This window comes from Aquarana catesbeiana, linkage group LG03 (assembly GCF_042186555.1).
Source record: "Aquarana catesbeiana isolate 2022-GZ linkage group LG03, ASM4218655v1, whole genome shotgun sequence".
Classification (NCBI taxonomy): Eukaryota; Metazoa; Chordata; class Amphibia; order Anura; family Ranidae; genus Aquarana; species Aquarana catesbeiana.
This window is the reverse complement of record NC_133326.1, coordinates 604,203,485-604,219,996: the sequence shown is the minus strand read 5'-3', so window position 1 is coordinate 604,219,996 and position 16,512 is coordinate 604,203,485. Positions and strand designations below refer to the sequence as shown.

The 16,512-nt window shown below is 41.4% G+C and overlaps 1 protein-coding gene across 1 annotated transcript in view; it reads left to right on the top strand.

Annotated features, from left to right (window-relative positions):
• Positions 1–15,464, top strand: part of LOC141133053 (melanin-concentrating hormone receptor 1-like) — a 57,771-nt gene extending 42,307 nt beyond the window's left edge. Inside the window, exon 4 of the mRNA XM_073622164.1 lies at positions 8,361–15,464. Coding sequence (XP_073478265.1) covers positions 8,361–8,577 — 217 coding nt within the window. The 3' untranslated portion in view covers positions 8,578–15,464. The remainder of the gene's footprint in view (positions 1–8,360) is intronic.
• Positions 15,465–16,512: the final 1,048 nt, after the last annotated feature.

The window sequence follows — 16,512 nt, the reverse complement described above, 5'->3', positions numbered from 1 at the left end:
TAGGTATGATTTTTTTTATTTTACTGAAACCCATACGTCTCTTTTCATGGCCCTATAAGCAATTTTTTATGAAATGGTTTCTTTGTGTGTTTTTCTGCCTTTTTGTAACGTCCTCTGTGAGCTCCTGAACCTCTCATTTTCCTCCTCACTACTGTTTCCGAGCAGTGAATGTTAGTTGCAGTCATCTTATTATTTACAAAACCATCCTCCATTATTTTACATTTTTTTCACAACTCCAAACCTCCTTCCTCGCCTCTGAATCATGTCCCAGCATTACTTTTCTTCTTTTTTCCTTACTCCCTGTGACAGCATCACTAAAGACTTATACAGTGATTGCAGAGGCAGCTGCTGAGAGCTAAGTCAGTTCCATAGACATGCTCCCAGAACTACAGTACATTTCTACAATATGTGGGCAAGCTCTTAGAAGTTAAGGCATCAGTACAGTTTTGCTGGATATTAAATCATGTATGCATGTGAAGTGGAACAAAGAGGGTGGTGGCTAGGTAGGCAGAGCTCTCTAGTCTAGTAGGCAAGGCTGACAACACTCGTTAGGATTTTAGAGCAAGACAGGCACAGATGGGAACTTATGAGTACACTGGATTTCTGTCAGAACAACAGGTATTTCTCCATATTTGCAAAATTTTGTAAAGTTACAAACATGAATAAATGTGCACGTGTTGTACAAATGCACTGAATATGTTTACTTTTAATAAATATTTTGCACTCAAACAAGCTTTAATGATAACAGCCTTATCATTACTGCTAGGTTCCAACTTTCCAATGTGTATTTTCATGCTTTTTTTTATTAAAGAATAATGCATTTTACATGTGCTACCTTTGTCATCAATGGGCCTCAAAACCCACCATGGTTATCACCCTGCTCAGCCTCCTTATCACAAACATCCCACATCTAACAGACATCAGGTGCAGATGTACCTTTAGCGGATGCACAGCCTTGTACAAAACTGTAACATTATTTTTATGTTTTGCAGCATTTCTCTCCCCTCCTGTCCCCACCTTGCTTCTCCACATATGGTTAGGATACCCAGCATTGGAAAGAATGTGACCTGCTCCCCTGACTTAGCAGCTGATCGCTAAGCCCAAGCACTGTCGTATGACTGGGGGTGTAATTAAACTGCTCCCCCAGGTCACTGATATGGCAGTGGGAGAGGATGCCCCTTGCAGAGACACTATCGCCTTGCCCTGCATGGGGCAAGTTTAGTTTCTCTTTATGGAACACGTTTTTTATGTTAAAATCAGTAGTACAATAGGCTACATTCATTTATGCTAAACATGTACAATAAATTATCTAAAACAATATGAAATATATTGCCGGTAAGTAATTCCTTAAGGATAATATGAGCTTGAAAAAATAAAACAGGAAAAAAAAATGTACTTACATTTTGTCCAAGATGTTCACATATCACTTGGGACTTGTTCTCTTGTCAATAGACATTGAAGGAGAAAGAAACTAAGCCCTAAAAATAAAATCATCTGGTTTCTTTTTTTTATTTTTATTTTTTTATTTAGAGGATTTGCATCAGTTAATAATAGAACACATAACTGTATAAATGAGTCTGACAATTATTTTGAAACATTTGCAAGGTAGATTTTCAGTTGAAAGTGAACAGTTAGGTCTCCAGGAGTTTAGGAAATGCTGCAAAATAGGAACCTATGTCTCGGAAACCTCAATGCCCAGTCTATCCAGATGTACAAAAGTCAGATAAGGCTATAAGTGTTTTAATCTGAGCATATCCAAAAGTTTTTCTGTTAGTTTAATACAGAGAGAGAATAGGAAAACGAAAGAAGAGGGGAGAAGCGGGAAGAAAGAGGAGGAGGAAGGGGAAAAAAAAAGTGGGGGAAGGGATAAGAGAAGGTCACCGCTGGGGGAGTCAGAGTAAAGTAGGTCTGGGCCATGACTCAATGCAGAGCACAGGCCCAGACATTGTTTGGATCAGACGTATTGCAAGTATTCCTTAGAGAAGCAAAAGAGTTTCCAATAGAACCATCTGGTCTTATGCTCTTCGGTTTTGTCATGGAGGGCCGAGATAAGGTCTTCCAGTTGCTCAATATCATTCACCCTTGCGAGCCATTGTGTAACTGTCGGGGCAGATTGTTGTTTCCACATACCAGGGATGCAATCTCTTGCTGCATTTAGCAGGTGCTTAAGCAAAGATTTGTAATACCTCTTCTTGGATAGCAGGGTGAGATAAGGCAGTATTGCAGCTGGGTCATCATGTAGGAAAATGTCAGTAAATTTGTGGATAAGTCATAGCACAGGTTGCCAGAAAGTGCAAAGCTTATAACACATTCCAAGAAAATGTGTAAGAGTGCCTTCAGACGAGCTACATCGCCAGCATCGATCGCTCTGTTGAGGAAACAACTTGTCAAGGACCGATGGAGTTCTATACCAACATGTCATTAACTTGTATGTGGTTTCCTGGTATCTGCTACACAGGGATGATTTATGTGATTTATGTGCAAAAAAAAAGAGTATAAGCTTCTTTTGTGGGCCAGAGAATATCACCCCTAGTTCCCTTTCCCATTTAACAAGGAAGGGGTAGTCGGAACAAGCATGAAATTCCAGAAGGTATTTGTAAGAAGTAGAAAGAGATCCTTGGATCGGGTCCCTTCCTAGACATAGCTCTTCAAATGCATGCAATTTTCTGGGGAACAATGTATGTTTTGGCAAAGATTGCAAGAAATGGGACAATTGGAGTGCCCTCCATTGAGGCAGCATAGAGGTGGACGAACTTGGGAACAAAGTCCTCATCGCAAGGCAGCCATTGGTACCCAGGAGTTGAGAGGTGCGCATTGGGCCTTGAGGTGATAATGAGCTGAAGTATGGATCAGTGAGTCCGGATAGAAATCTTGGATGTCCTATCATTGGCGTCATAGGTGAGGGGAAGCTCTCCAATGAGGCCAATTTAAAAAATCTACCTATTTCGGCTAAGACAGGGCCTATTAGTGGGTGGCTGGTAAGGTGTGATACATATTGTTTACCTGCCCACAGCAGCCCAGCTAGTGGTGCGCCCGCCGCCTCCTGTTCCAACATGACCCAAAGTTTAAGAGTCTGGTGTCTGCACCAGTCCACTACTCTAGTCATCTGGACTGCTGTGTAGTATAGAGCCGGGTCAGGAAACCCTATACCTCCTTTTAATATAGGCCGCGGTAACAGATTTCTGTTGAGGCGGGGGTGTTTACCATACCAAACATACTGTATGAAGGCTGAACATACAGAGTGAAAGAAAGCGTGAGGCAGCCTAAGTGGTAAGGCCTGTAGCAAGTATAGCAGCCTGGGCATAACATTCATCTTCAGTACGTTACATTGGCCAAACCACGATAAGGCTAGGAACTCCAATTTGTTTAGGTCACTAGTGCATTGAGGAAAGGTTGGAAGTTCAGGGAAAAGATCAGGTTAAGGTTCGCTGGAATTTTAGTCCCTAGATATTGTATGAACTGTGTGGCCCATTTGAAAGGGAAATAGGGGCGTAAGCTATCAACAACAGTAGCTGGAAGGGAAACATTTAAGGCCTCTGACTTTTGGAGGTTAAATCTAAAGTTAGATAACAAACTGTATTGTTTCAGTTCTAGTAGCAGGGAAGGCAGAGAAATAAGGGGGCTAGTGACATAGAACAGGAGGTCGTCAGCATCAGCTGCAACCTTGTGGTGGTAGTTCCCTGATAATACACCCTGAATGGAACTATTATGTCTGACATGCTGGAGGAACGGTTCCAATGTAATGGTGCCATTCGATATTGTAAACGGGTCCGAGTCGAACCCGTTTACACAGACAATAGCAGAGGGATTGGAATAATCATCTGGTTTCTAATAAGATATCATGAGATTTAATAAGCTCAAGTCCAACACTCCTAAGATGGAAATACAATTCTGCTATTACTGCATATACCTAAACTGCAAACCTTTCAATTAACCTTGGCCTGTCGTGCGAATATCCACTTCAATGATTACTGACTGGCTGTTTTCCAGTTCACCCTCATAAAATACTGCATGCAGGGTAACAGAAGAAATGCCAAATCAAATGCAAAATGCAAATACAGAACCGAAAGCCCCAGAAAGGGTAACATCTAAATAACAATACCCTTAAAGCTGAGCTCCACCCAAAAGAGGAAGCTCCACTTGTCTGCTTAGCCCCCCCCGCTGACATATTTGGCACCTTTTGGGGGGGGGGGGACAGGTACCTGTTTTTGACAAGTACCTGTCCCCACTTCCGCCACAGAAGTTCAGCCCCCCTCCTCCTTCCACCGCTGCCGGGCCATTCAGGGAGCGCAGCACGCTTGGCACATGCACAGTAGGGAACTTGGCTGTGAAGCCGCAAGGCTTCACTGCCAGTTACCCTTACAAGGAATGGCAGCGGCGGCAGCACCCGAGAGCCGATTGAAAGATCGGCTGGGGTGCTGACATCGGGGGACTCCTGGATGAAAGTGTCCTAATATTAAAAGTCAGCAGCTACAGTATTTTTTTTTTTTGGGGGGGGGGGCACTTTAACTAACCACTTCAGTCCCTGGGCCTTTTTCTCCATTACTGTGCATTTCCACTTTTCCAAATGTCCCCGCTTGCAAAGCATACCTTTAAAAAATATTTGAAAGTGGCAGTTTACCTTTTTTAGAAGATCTTCTCTGCAAATTCCAATAATGTGAAATCCTACTAGTTTTCTTTGTTTATGAGGGCGCTGAGATCTGTTGTTGCCATAATTATTCTTGCCTGTACTGTGATGGCAGATATAATTTCATTGCTGTAAATGAGACTTTAAAGTGTTACTAAACCAGGGAATATGCATTCACTATATCTGGTCTCAGTACATGGAAATGAAATTATTTTAGTAAATATAAACTGCTAAATACCTTTTATCATCAGCAGTTAGAGCAGTCTTGTGACTTCTATTAGTGTCCAGCCAAGCACTGGTTAAAGCTTGTAGGATGAGTTTTCATTCTCCTCTAACTGTCCTAAGAGGCTGCATGATCCCTGACCCTCTGTCTGGACAGTGCTGATGACTTGCACCCTCCCCCCCCAAAAAAACTCTCTAGCAATACACACCAAACTGAGCATGCACAGAGTGCCCCCAAGGCTCTGTACTATCAGGAGATGGACTGGGGACAGTAAAAGAAGGGGAGGATTTGAGAAGACAGGAACAAACAGCCTTTTTACACAATGCAGAGGTTTAACCCCTTAGGTTCCACAGTGAGTACAATATAACAAGCATGCTTTACTGCATATACAGACTGATTTTACTGTTGTGGGCTTAGCAATATTTTAACATTAACTGTCCTAGCAAAGTGTTAACAATTTAAAAGCACCTTAATGGGAACTCACTCAGTCCCCAGACTATTTATTGGGACAGTTCACAGTGATTTCTTGGGAAATTCTTTATAGGTGCATCTGAAAAAATTAGAATATCATCAAAAAGTTAATTTCAGTCATTTAATTCAAAAAGTGAAACTCATATAGATACATTACACAAAGAGTGATATATTTTAAACATTTCTTTCTTTTATTTTCGATGATTATGGCTTACAGCTAGTGAAAACCCCAAATTCAGTATCTCAGAAAATTAAAATATTGTGAAAAAGTTCAATATTGTAGACTCATGGTGTCACACTCTAATCAGCTAATTAACTAAAAACACCTGTAAAGGTTTCCTGACTTCCTAAATGGTCTATTAGTCTGGTTCAGTAGGTTATTCAATCATGGGGAAGAATGCTGATTTGACAGTTGTCCATAAGACAGTCATAGACACCCTCCACAAGGAGGGTAAGTCACAAAAAGTCATTGCTAAAGAAGCTGGCTGATCACAGAGTGCTGTATCCAAGCATTTTAATGGTAAGTTGAGTGGAAGAAAAAAGTGTGGCAGAAAAAGGTGCGCAAGCAACAGGGATAACCGCAGCCTTGAGAGGATTGTGAAGCAAAGGAGATTCAAGAATATGGGGGAGATTCACAAGGTGTGGGCTACGACTGGTGTCATGCTTCAAGAGTCACCACACACAGACGTATCCAGGACACGGGCTACAACTGTCGCATTCCGTTTGTCAAGACACTTCTGAACCAGAGACAATGTCAGAAGCGTCTTACCTGGGCTAAGGAGAAAAAGGACTGAACTGTTGCTTGGTGGTCCAAAGTACTCTTTGCGGATAAAAGTAGATTTCATTTGGAAATCAGGGTCCCCGAGTCTGGATGAAGAGTGGAGAGGCACAGAATCCAAGTTGCATGAGGTCCAGTGTGAAGTTTCCACAGTCGGTGATGATTTGGGGAGCCATGTCATCTGCTGGTGTTGGTCCACTGTGTTTTATCAAGTCCAAAGTCAGCGCAGCCCTCTACCAAGAGCACTTCATGCTTCCCTCTGCTGACCATCTTTATGGAGATGCTGATTTTATCTTCCAGCAGGACTTGGCACCTGCCCACACTGCCAAAAGTTCCAATACCTGGTTTAATGATCATGGTATCACTGTGCTTGATTGGCCAGCAAACTCGCTTGACCTAAACCCCATAGAATCTGTGGGGTATTGTCAAGAGGAAGATAAGCGACACCAGACCCAACAATGCAGATGAGCTGAAGGCCGCTATCAAACCAACCTGGGCTTCCTTAAAGCAGAAGTAAACCCATTCATTTACCAGTTTCAAAAAACAGTTTTAAGAGCACTCCCATTGGTTGTGCTCTCAACCAAACTGTCAAACCATCCAATGGCTGGTGTCATGACTGATTACATGTGCACCATCATGGCAGTTGTAGATTAAACAGAGGCAAAGATGGCAGCTTCCTTGGCTGAAAACGATAGGGAGGTTTACTTACTCTACTTCACTTTAACACCTCAGCAGTGCCAAAGGCTGATCACCTCCATGCCACGTCGCATTGATGCAGAAATTCATGCAAAAGGAGCCCCGGCCAAGTATTAAGTGCATACTATACTGTACATGGACATACTGTTTAGTAAGCAACATTTCTGTATTAAAAATCCTTTTTTTTTATTGGTCCTATGTAATATTCTAATTTTCTGAGATACTGAATTTTGGGTTTTCACATAGCTGTAAGCCACAATCATCAAAATTAAAAGAGAAAAATGCTTGAGATATAATCACTCTGTGTGTAATGAATCTATAGAATTTAAGAGTTTCACTTTTTGAATTGAATTACTGAAATAAATTAACTTTTTGATGATATTCCAATTTTGCATTTGTATGTTATACATCACTTTATTTAGGACAGACTGGCCTTTGATTTGGTAGCAGATTTAAATACATAGATTTTTATTTCCTATGCAGTTTGAAAAAAAAGAATTTCCTTGTGATTTTTTTCCCAAAGCATCTTTTAAGTAATTTGCATATCCCCTAGATATTTACCCCACAATATAACCAACAAAGTCCAGTTATTAAAAATATATCACATGGGTGTGAATTTTACGTAGTGCAGCAGAGTTGTAAAGCTCAAAATAAACATTAGCATTTTTTCTTTAGAAGAGACTTTATTCAGAACTCAATGCTACATTGCGATGCACATGGAAAATAAAAATTAGTTTGCATAAATTGTTAGCATAACATTAGGATAAGATCAAGTTGGATTGCAATAACACAAATTAGGGTAATGGTGCCTTTTTCACAGGTTCGCTAAAAATCTGAATAAAATTGCATTCACTTGTGAACATTTGACAGTAAATGTAGATGTCATCCAGATCATCTGTTATGGTTGGAACTTTTTTTTTAACACGTTCTTTTTTTTCATTTGAAGTGTAATTCCAGTACAATGATAACTAAGGCTACATCTGCTCCTGCCCCCATTTTAAGACTATTCTGTCCTCTACCCTGTAAAATAAAAGATATCTATACTTACCTATTCTGAAGCTGCTCTGGTCTGGTCACATGACCAGCTTCTTGCGCTGGCTTCAGCGCAGAGAAGGTACAGCCAACAACGGCTGCCCCATAGTAAGCCTATGGGTGACATCATCGCCTAGGCTCTGCAGCCGTTGTCGCTGCCTCTCCTCTACACTACACTGAAGCCGGCGCTGGGGCCCAATCATGTGTCCGGACCAGAGCAGCTTCAGAATAGCTAAGTATAGGCATCTATAACAGCCAGGAATTGCCACTGGTAGGCTGAAGTGTAAGACTATAATGTAAAAGGTGACCCTTTTATGTGTACCTAATAAACCATTCACTAAGGATTTGGAGTGCCGGCTTCTTCTATTGGAATTTGCTGATTACTTGCTGTTGTGAGGACATCGTAGCCTAAGCACCCTCCTGTGGACTGCAACTGATACCTAGGATATTTCCTTGTAGATCACTGCATTTTTTGACTGTTTGCTATAATGTAAAATGTCATGCATTTATTTCTGCTTCATTTTTATTTATAGGTGTTGCCGTTTCCTTTTCCGTCGCTGGGCAGGATTCTGGCCAATTTCAGCCTTACCCCACCATGCACCAACTTCTGCTGTTAACAGTCCACCTCTTGATGGATTGTGCACCCCTCAGCATCGAAGAAGAACAATACATTTGGAGACTCCACCATGTTCCATCACTGAAAGCACTAGGATCAGTCTGGGAGTAAGGGATGAGAGCAGCATTTTATGATCAGCATAAAATACTACAGCTACAGATCCTCACACCTATTTTTGCCCCAGAAATAACACAAAGCAAGCATCAAGTCAAATTCCAGGTATCAATTTTCCAGTACAATTTTCACAAGGGATGCAAGTTTTGAAGTGCTGGACAAGAATTATCTGTGCAGTAATTGTTTTATTGTATTTTAAAGTGTTTAAACCAATATTGTTAGTGTACAATGTTGCAAACAACTTGTGTTCCAGTGAATTGTCTTCTCAGGTTTATTGTTCCTGGAATTAAAGTTGCAGTGTTTTCTTTGGTTTAAAGCAAAAAGCAAAACTGGCCAATAGCTGCTGCAAAAACTGGCAACTCCCGCTCACCCACAGAGGGCAGCTGTGAGTCCGCTTCATTGACATGGCACTGTCTATTTGGGCAGGACATACTGCCAAGTCAGCTGGCCTAAAAGCAACAAAAGCATCAACAGACAGCAAATATGCATGGGATGATTCACTAAAAGATGACATGAGAAAATAAGAGCAAGAGATGTTAAAATTAACTACGTTTGTTCTTTTTTTCCTTTTCATAGTTTTAAAGTATCATCCCCAAAGTTTGCTTAAATTTTTCTGAGCTTAGGTACAGTAGCTTGAAAAAGTATTCATACCCCTTGAAATTTTCCACATTTTGTCATGTTACACCCAAAAACATAAATGTATTTTATTGGAATGTGATAGACCAACACAAAGTGGCACATAATTGTGAAGTGGAATGTCTCTACCGACTTTGCACATCTAGAGAGTGAGATTTTTGCCCATTCGTCTTTGAAAAATAGCTGAAGCTTTATCAGATTGGATGGAGAGCGTCTGTGAACAGCAATTTTCAAGTCTTGCCACAGATTCTCAATTGGATTTAGGTCTGGACTTTGACTGGGCCATTCTAACCCATGAATATGCTTTGATCTAAACCATTCCATTGTAGCTTTGGCTGTATGCTTAGGGTCAGTGGCCTGTTGGAAGGTGAACCTCGCCCCTGTCTCAAATCTTTTGTAGACTCTAATGCCGCGTACACACGATCAGACATTCTGACAACAAAATCCTGGATGTTGGCTTAAACTTGTCTTGCATACACACAGTCACACAAATGTTGTCGGAAATTCCGAACGTCAAGAACGCGGTGATGTACAACACGTACGACGAGCTGAGAAAAATGAAGTTCAATATCCAGTGCGGCTCTTCTGCTTGATTCCGAGCATGCGTGGAATTTTGTGTGTTGGAATGGTGTACACAAGATCGGAATTTCCGACAACGGATTTTGTTGTCAGAAAATTTGAGAACCAGCTCTCAAATTTTTGTTGTCGGAAATTCCGACAACAATGTCCGATGGAGCCTACACACGGTCAGAATTTCCAGCAACAAGCTCACATCGAACATTTGTTGTTGGAAATTCCGACCGTGTGTACGCGGCATAACAGGTTTTCTTCTAAGATTGCCCTGTATTTGGCTCCATCCATCTGTCCATCAACTCTGGCCAGCTTCCCTTTCCCTGCTGAAAAAAAGCATCCCCATAACATGATGCTGCAACCAACATGTTTCACAGTGGGGATGGTGTGTTCAGGGTGATGTGCAGTGTTAATTTTCCTGCACATATAGCGTTTTGCTTAAAGGCCAAAAAGTTTAATTTTGGTCTCATCTGACCAGAGCACCTTCTTCCACATGTTTGTTGTGTCCCCCACATGGCTTCTCGCAAACTGCAAACAGGACTTCTTATGGCTTTCAACAATGTTTTTATTCTTGACACTCTTCCATAAAGGCCAGATTTGTGGAGTACACAACTAATAGTTGTCCTGTGGACAGATTTTACCACCTGAGATGTGGATCTCTGCAGCTCCTCCAGAGTTACCATGGACCTCTTGGCTGCCTCTCTGATTGATGCTCTCCTTGCCCGGCTTGTCAGTTTAGGTAAACGGCCATGTCTTGGTAGGTTTGCAGTCGTGCCATACTCTTTCCATTTCCAGATGATGGATTGAACAGTGCTTCATGAGATGTTTAAAGCTTGGGATATTTTTTTATAACCTAACCCTGCTTTAAACTTCTCCACAACTTTATCCCTGACCTGTCTGGTGTGTTCCTTGGCCTTTATGATGCTGTTTGTTCACTAAGGTTCTCTAACAAACCTCTGAGGGCTTCACAGAACAGTTGTATTTATACCGAGATTAAATTACACACAGGTGGACTCTATTTACTAATCAGGTGACTTCTGAAGACAATTGGTTCCACTAGATTTTAGTTAGGGCTATCAGAGTAAAGGGAGCACGCCACACTTTTCAGATATTTAAAAAAACACTTTGTGTTGGTCCATCACATGAAATACATTTATGTTTTTTGGTTGTAACATGGCAAAATGTGGAATATTTCAAGGGGTATGAATACTTTTTCAAGGCACTGTATGTGTAGCACATATTCTAATGCTGCGTACACACGGCCGGACTTCCCGACAGAAAAAGTCCGATGGGAGCTTTGGGTCGGACATTCCGCCCGTGTATATGCCCCATCTGACTTTTTCTATCGGCATTTCCGACGGACTCAGATATAGAACATGTTCAGAAATGGCGATGTAGTTTAGCCCGTTGGCAAGTCCGGCCGTATGTACGCGGCATAACTTCTAATCTAATTTTGACCCCACCTGTCCTCTGATTCCCATTTGATTCTTGCTTGAACTTCCTTCTAAGACTTGGTTTACACTGCTGTGATGGCAAAGTCATATGACTTCGCCTGCAACTTTGCCCTGCAACTTCCTTCCGACTTGATCCGACTTGGATGCTATTTAGGAGCTTGTGCAAGGGCTGAAATCCCACCCAAGTCAGATCAAAGTAGTGCAGGAACCTCCTAAAGTTGGAGAGACTTGTGTAGCATCAGTTAAAATGGCTCTCATAGGGAAACATTGCATTTGACATGTCATGCGACTTGGGGTCTCACAAGTCAGATCCTATGTGAACCAAGCCTAAACTGACTTCGCCTGAATGCAGCCAGCCCTGACCTATGTCTGTTAATCAATTCTACCTGAATCCTGCCTACCATTACTTTTAGCTAATGGAAATGTTTTTCTTTTGAATATGTATCTGTCTGTTTGGCCTGTTTGGGCTTTTTACCTTGATGGGAAAACAATTTGTGCTCTGTCTGTCTTCCTGCAAATTCGGGCACTGTCTTTAACCTGGCTAATCCCCCCTTCTGCTCCATGAATCCTTCACATTGACCAAGACTCCTTTTCCTTCTCTCTTTTTGTAAGAAAGTGTGCAGTGCATTTCCACTGGAGTTCTGGAATTAAATAAAACAGCTAGGTTCTAGTGGCTTTCTTCTGGCAATGCCTGACAGCATGCATTTAAGTTGTACCTGATTGCATCCTTATGTATAAAGGTCAACCATTTCTCCTAGGAGAGGACATAGAATGGTAAGCAACTATGGCATTGCCTTGCCTGACCCTAAACGTCAAAGAATACTAGGCATTGAGGAGCCTGTGTATTATGTTGATTATATGCGGATCATTAAAAGTCTAATTTTTACTAGGCCAAAACCTTTGGCTATATTATGTGGGTAAAAAAAAAAAAAAGTTATCAGCTGTCCACAGAAACTCAAGAGCCCAAAGCAAAAAGGACTGGATCCTCTAGGCCTCACTTCTTCCACTTCACAAAAAGAACATCCCTTTTGAAACCTTTTTTCTTCTAAAACTTTTGGACTGAGGTGTTCCTAAATTCCCTAAACTGCAGTATCACTAAAAACTGTACTGATCAGTCTTTGATTTCATAGCCCTCATTCACACAGGCCTTCTGCATCAGTTTTATTTAAATGCAGGAGAAATCCATTTATGAAGTTTAACTTTTTAATTCCTAGATCACTTTATTTTGCATCTAAAGTTATATGGGTTTAGAGGTGCTCAGAGTATCTAATCTGATCCTGGGTGCACTCATTTCTATTTTTTCTGAATACGCCTGAGCAAAAGTGATCCATGGTGTGAATTATGCCATTTTAAATTATTACATGCATTTATACATTCACCGGCCACTTTATTAGGTATACCTGTTCAATTTCTTGGCAACACAAATTGCTAATCAGCCAATCATACGGCAGCAACTCAATGCATTTTGGCATCTAGACGTAGTGACAGCGGCTTGCTGAAGTTCAAACTGAGCATCAGAATGGGGAAGAGGGGATTTAAGCGACTTTGAACGTGGCATGGTTGTTGGTGCCAGACGGGCTGATCTGACTATTTTAAAAATTGCTGATCTTCTGGGATTTTCACACATAACCATCTCTAGGATTTACAGAGAATGGTCCGAAAAAGAGAAAATATCCAGTGAGCGTCAATTGTGTGGATGAAAATGCCTTGCTGATGTCAAAGGAGAATGGGCAGACTGGTTCGAGATGATAGAAAGGCAACAATAACTCAAATAACCAGTTGTCACAACCAAGGTATACATAATACCATCTCTGAATGCACAACACATCGAACCTTGAAGCAGATGGGCTACAGCAGCAGATGACCACACCTGGTGCCACTCCTGTCAGCTAAGAACAGGAAACTGAGGCTACAATTCTCACAGGCTCACCAAAATTGGACAATAGAAGATTGAAAAATCATTGCCTGGTCTGATGAGTCTCGATTTCAGCTGTGACATTCAGATGGTGGGGTCAGAATTTGGCGTAAACAACATGAAAGCATGGCTCCATCCTGCCTTGTATCAACGGTTCAGGCTGGTAGTGTAATGGTGGGGGGGGGTATTTTCTTGGCACACTTTGGGCCCCTTAGTACCAATTGAACATTGTTTAAATGTCACAGACTACCTGATTATTGTTGCTGACCATGTCCATCCCTTATGACTACAGTGTACTCATCTTCTGATGGCTCCTTCCAGTAGGATAATCCACCATGTCACAAAGCTCAAATCATTTCAAAGTGGTTTCTTGAACATGCCAATGAGTTCACTGTACTCCAATGGCCTCCACAGTCACCAGATCTTAATCCAAAAGATTGCCTTTGGGATGTGGTGGAATGGGAGAGTCACATCATGGATGTACAGCTGACAAATCTGCAGCAACTGCGTGATGCTATCATGTCAATATGGACCAAAATCTTCGAGGAATGTTTCCAACACCTAGTTGAATCTATGCCATGAAGAATTAAGGCAGTTCTGAGGGCAAAGGGGGGTCCAACCCGGTACTAGCAAGATATACCTAATGAATGTATATGTCCTATAAAGTTTTTTTTTTTTTTTTTCTATAAGAAACCCAGCCAAAAATAACAAGATAAAAATGAATAGCCCACTAAAAATAAACTTTATGGGACATTTTCAAGCAGATATAATTGTATGTAATGATTTAAAATGGCATAATTCACACTGTGGTTTACTTTTGTTCAGGTGCATTCTGTTTAGTTGCATTTAGAATAAACAGAAATCATTGCATCCAGGAACAGATTAGATACCATGAAGGCATCTAAACCCACGTACCTGTAGCCCCCCTGGCGGTTTTCCCGAGTGTGGCTCGGGGTTAAAATTCAGGAGCATTAGCGGTAACCCCCGAGCCACACTCGGGATTACATCGCAGGATCCTGATGTGGCTTTACTTACCTTGTCCCCGGGATCCTGTGATGTCCCCCGCTGTGTCTGTGGGCTCCGTCCTCCTCTGAAGCCTCTCTGTGCCAGGCTCCATTCCCTGCGAGCGGTGCGACGCATGGGGGCGGAGCCTGGCGTCAAATTAAAAAAATTGTAAAAACATAACACATACAGTACTGTAATCTTACAGATTACAGTACTGTATGAAATTATTTCACATCCCTTTCGTCCCCAGTGCTTTGGCCCATGCCCTGCATGCAGTTTTATGTTATATATACTGGAAACTGGAGATTATCCATAGCAATCAAAAAGTGTCCCTTTACGTCAAAAGTGGCTTTAGACCAGCTAGAAAACAGCGATAGTAAATTAGAACACTTGCAGAATTAAGCGATAGTGAATCGTGGGGAAATGTATTTTATTATTATTATTTTTTTTTTTAATTATTTATTTTTATTTATTATATTATAATTTATGTTTTTGTGTTTCAAACTTTATCATACCCGGGATATCTACTAGACTCTGGTTTGGACAGATTTAAGTGTGTTATTGTTAAGAATTACAGACCTACAATATAAAACGCCAAATTTCCATTTAAATAATTGTACCGCTTTCAGCACCTAAAATCCGAAATAATCATACCGCCTGGGAGGTTAAATGCAAAACAAAGTGATCTACAAATATAAAGTTTGTTTATAATGTCCCTGATAAATTTCATACCATAAATAGGAGTAGCAGAGTTTAAAATAACAGCTTTAGTTCACAGAAGGATTTAGGCTGCTTTCACACTGCCCCATTGAAATAAACTTTGTAAAAACTAATTTTTTATGCATTTTTGATGCATTTTTGCCATGTTTTCTGGACTCCTGACTTCAATCATGCACCTGTGAAACTTGGATATGTGACTGAAGAAACACACAACAAAAAGGGCACTGTGGGTGTTTTTGATACGTTTTATATAGGAATAAATGGGAGATGCGTTTTGGGTGTGCTTTTGAAATGTGCACCAAGGATGCAGCATGCACCTGCAGTGCACTATTGTGAGTTCCATAGGGTTTAAAAGGATACAGTCATCATGCATTTTGCTTCCGCTTTTTTTACCCCAAAAATGCATAAAAAATAGATCAGTGTGAAAGGGCCCTCGGATAACTAGAAGGTCTCCATTTACAAATTCCATTATGCCCACCAAGTGTCTAACAGAAGAGAGTAACAGCTTATTCTTTTTTGCTAAGAACACATTAAACTTTCATACTGAGTAACTATATGCAAGTTATATATTATTTCAAATCTATATTAAATTTTCAGAGAAATGTTATTATGTGTACATTGCAATTTTTCTGCATCCTGTTGTTATCATGCTGTTATTTTTGTAATAAAATATTACACTTGTCTATAAAGATTTACAGTAAAAGACAATGAACCATGAAATGTGCTGTATATAAACACATACACCTGCTTTTGGCCAGTGTCCTTGATCCATTTAAATCAGCTGGCATGGAGCTTGTTCGTCAACCTGCCTCATAAAATATTTATTCACATGCTTTGGCAGCAACCAAGTTGAGCCAAACTGTACTTCCAACTGTACTTCTGAATTTGATAGGATGTTCTGAAGATATAATCAGGTCCCAAATATTTGTATTATACACGTGTATTTTATGTGTATACAGTAGCGGCTGTTTTTTTTGGGGGGGGGGGGGGAGGCAGCAAACAACCACCACCCTGGCGGCACCTCGACCCCCCCCCTCCCCCGTCCGCTCGCTGTCTGCCATTCCGGTACTTACCCCATCTAGATGGCAGGCATCCGGGCAGCATGCATCGGCTCCTGTGTCTTCTCCTCCTTGCTTCTGCCGTGCGCCTCATCCCCTCCTCCTAGGCGCCCAATGGAATCGCCTGTCCTTTCAGCCGATTGTCTCAGACTCGCTTACTAATTGGCTGGGAGGAGGATCAGTGTTACAATAGCGAATACTCATTCGCTATTTTAACACACCTGAGTGGGCTGTGACCTCTGTGCCCTGAGCCCACCCTATTTTGAAGCCTATTAGAGCCTCTGGCTCTAATCAGTGCTTCAAAAAAACACCCCCCGCCATGGGAATTCATGCACCCGGCGTCCTGCAAGGGGCGGGACGCATGGATGTACTTCATAATACCTGTAAAAACTGAAAGTCTATGATGGCAGTAGCATACAGCTTTATGTTTACATTTATTTTCTAACCTATTCTTAAAGAGGAGGTCCAGCCCACCACAGAAAATTAAAAGTCAGCAGCTACAAATACTGCAGCTCCCTAGACACTTACCTGTCTAGGGAGCCCGCAATGTCGGCACCCCAGCCAATCTTCGGATCGACTGTCGGGTGCAGCCGCCAT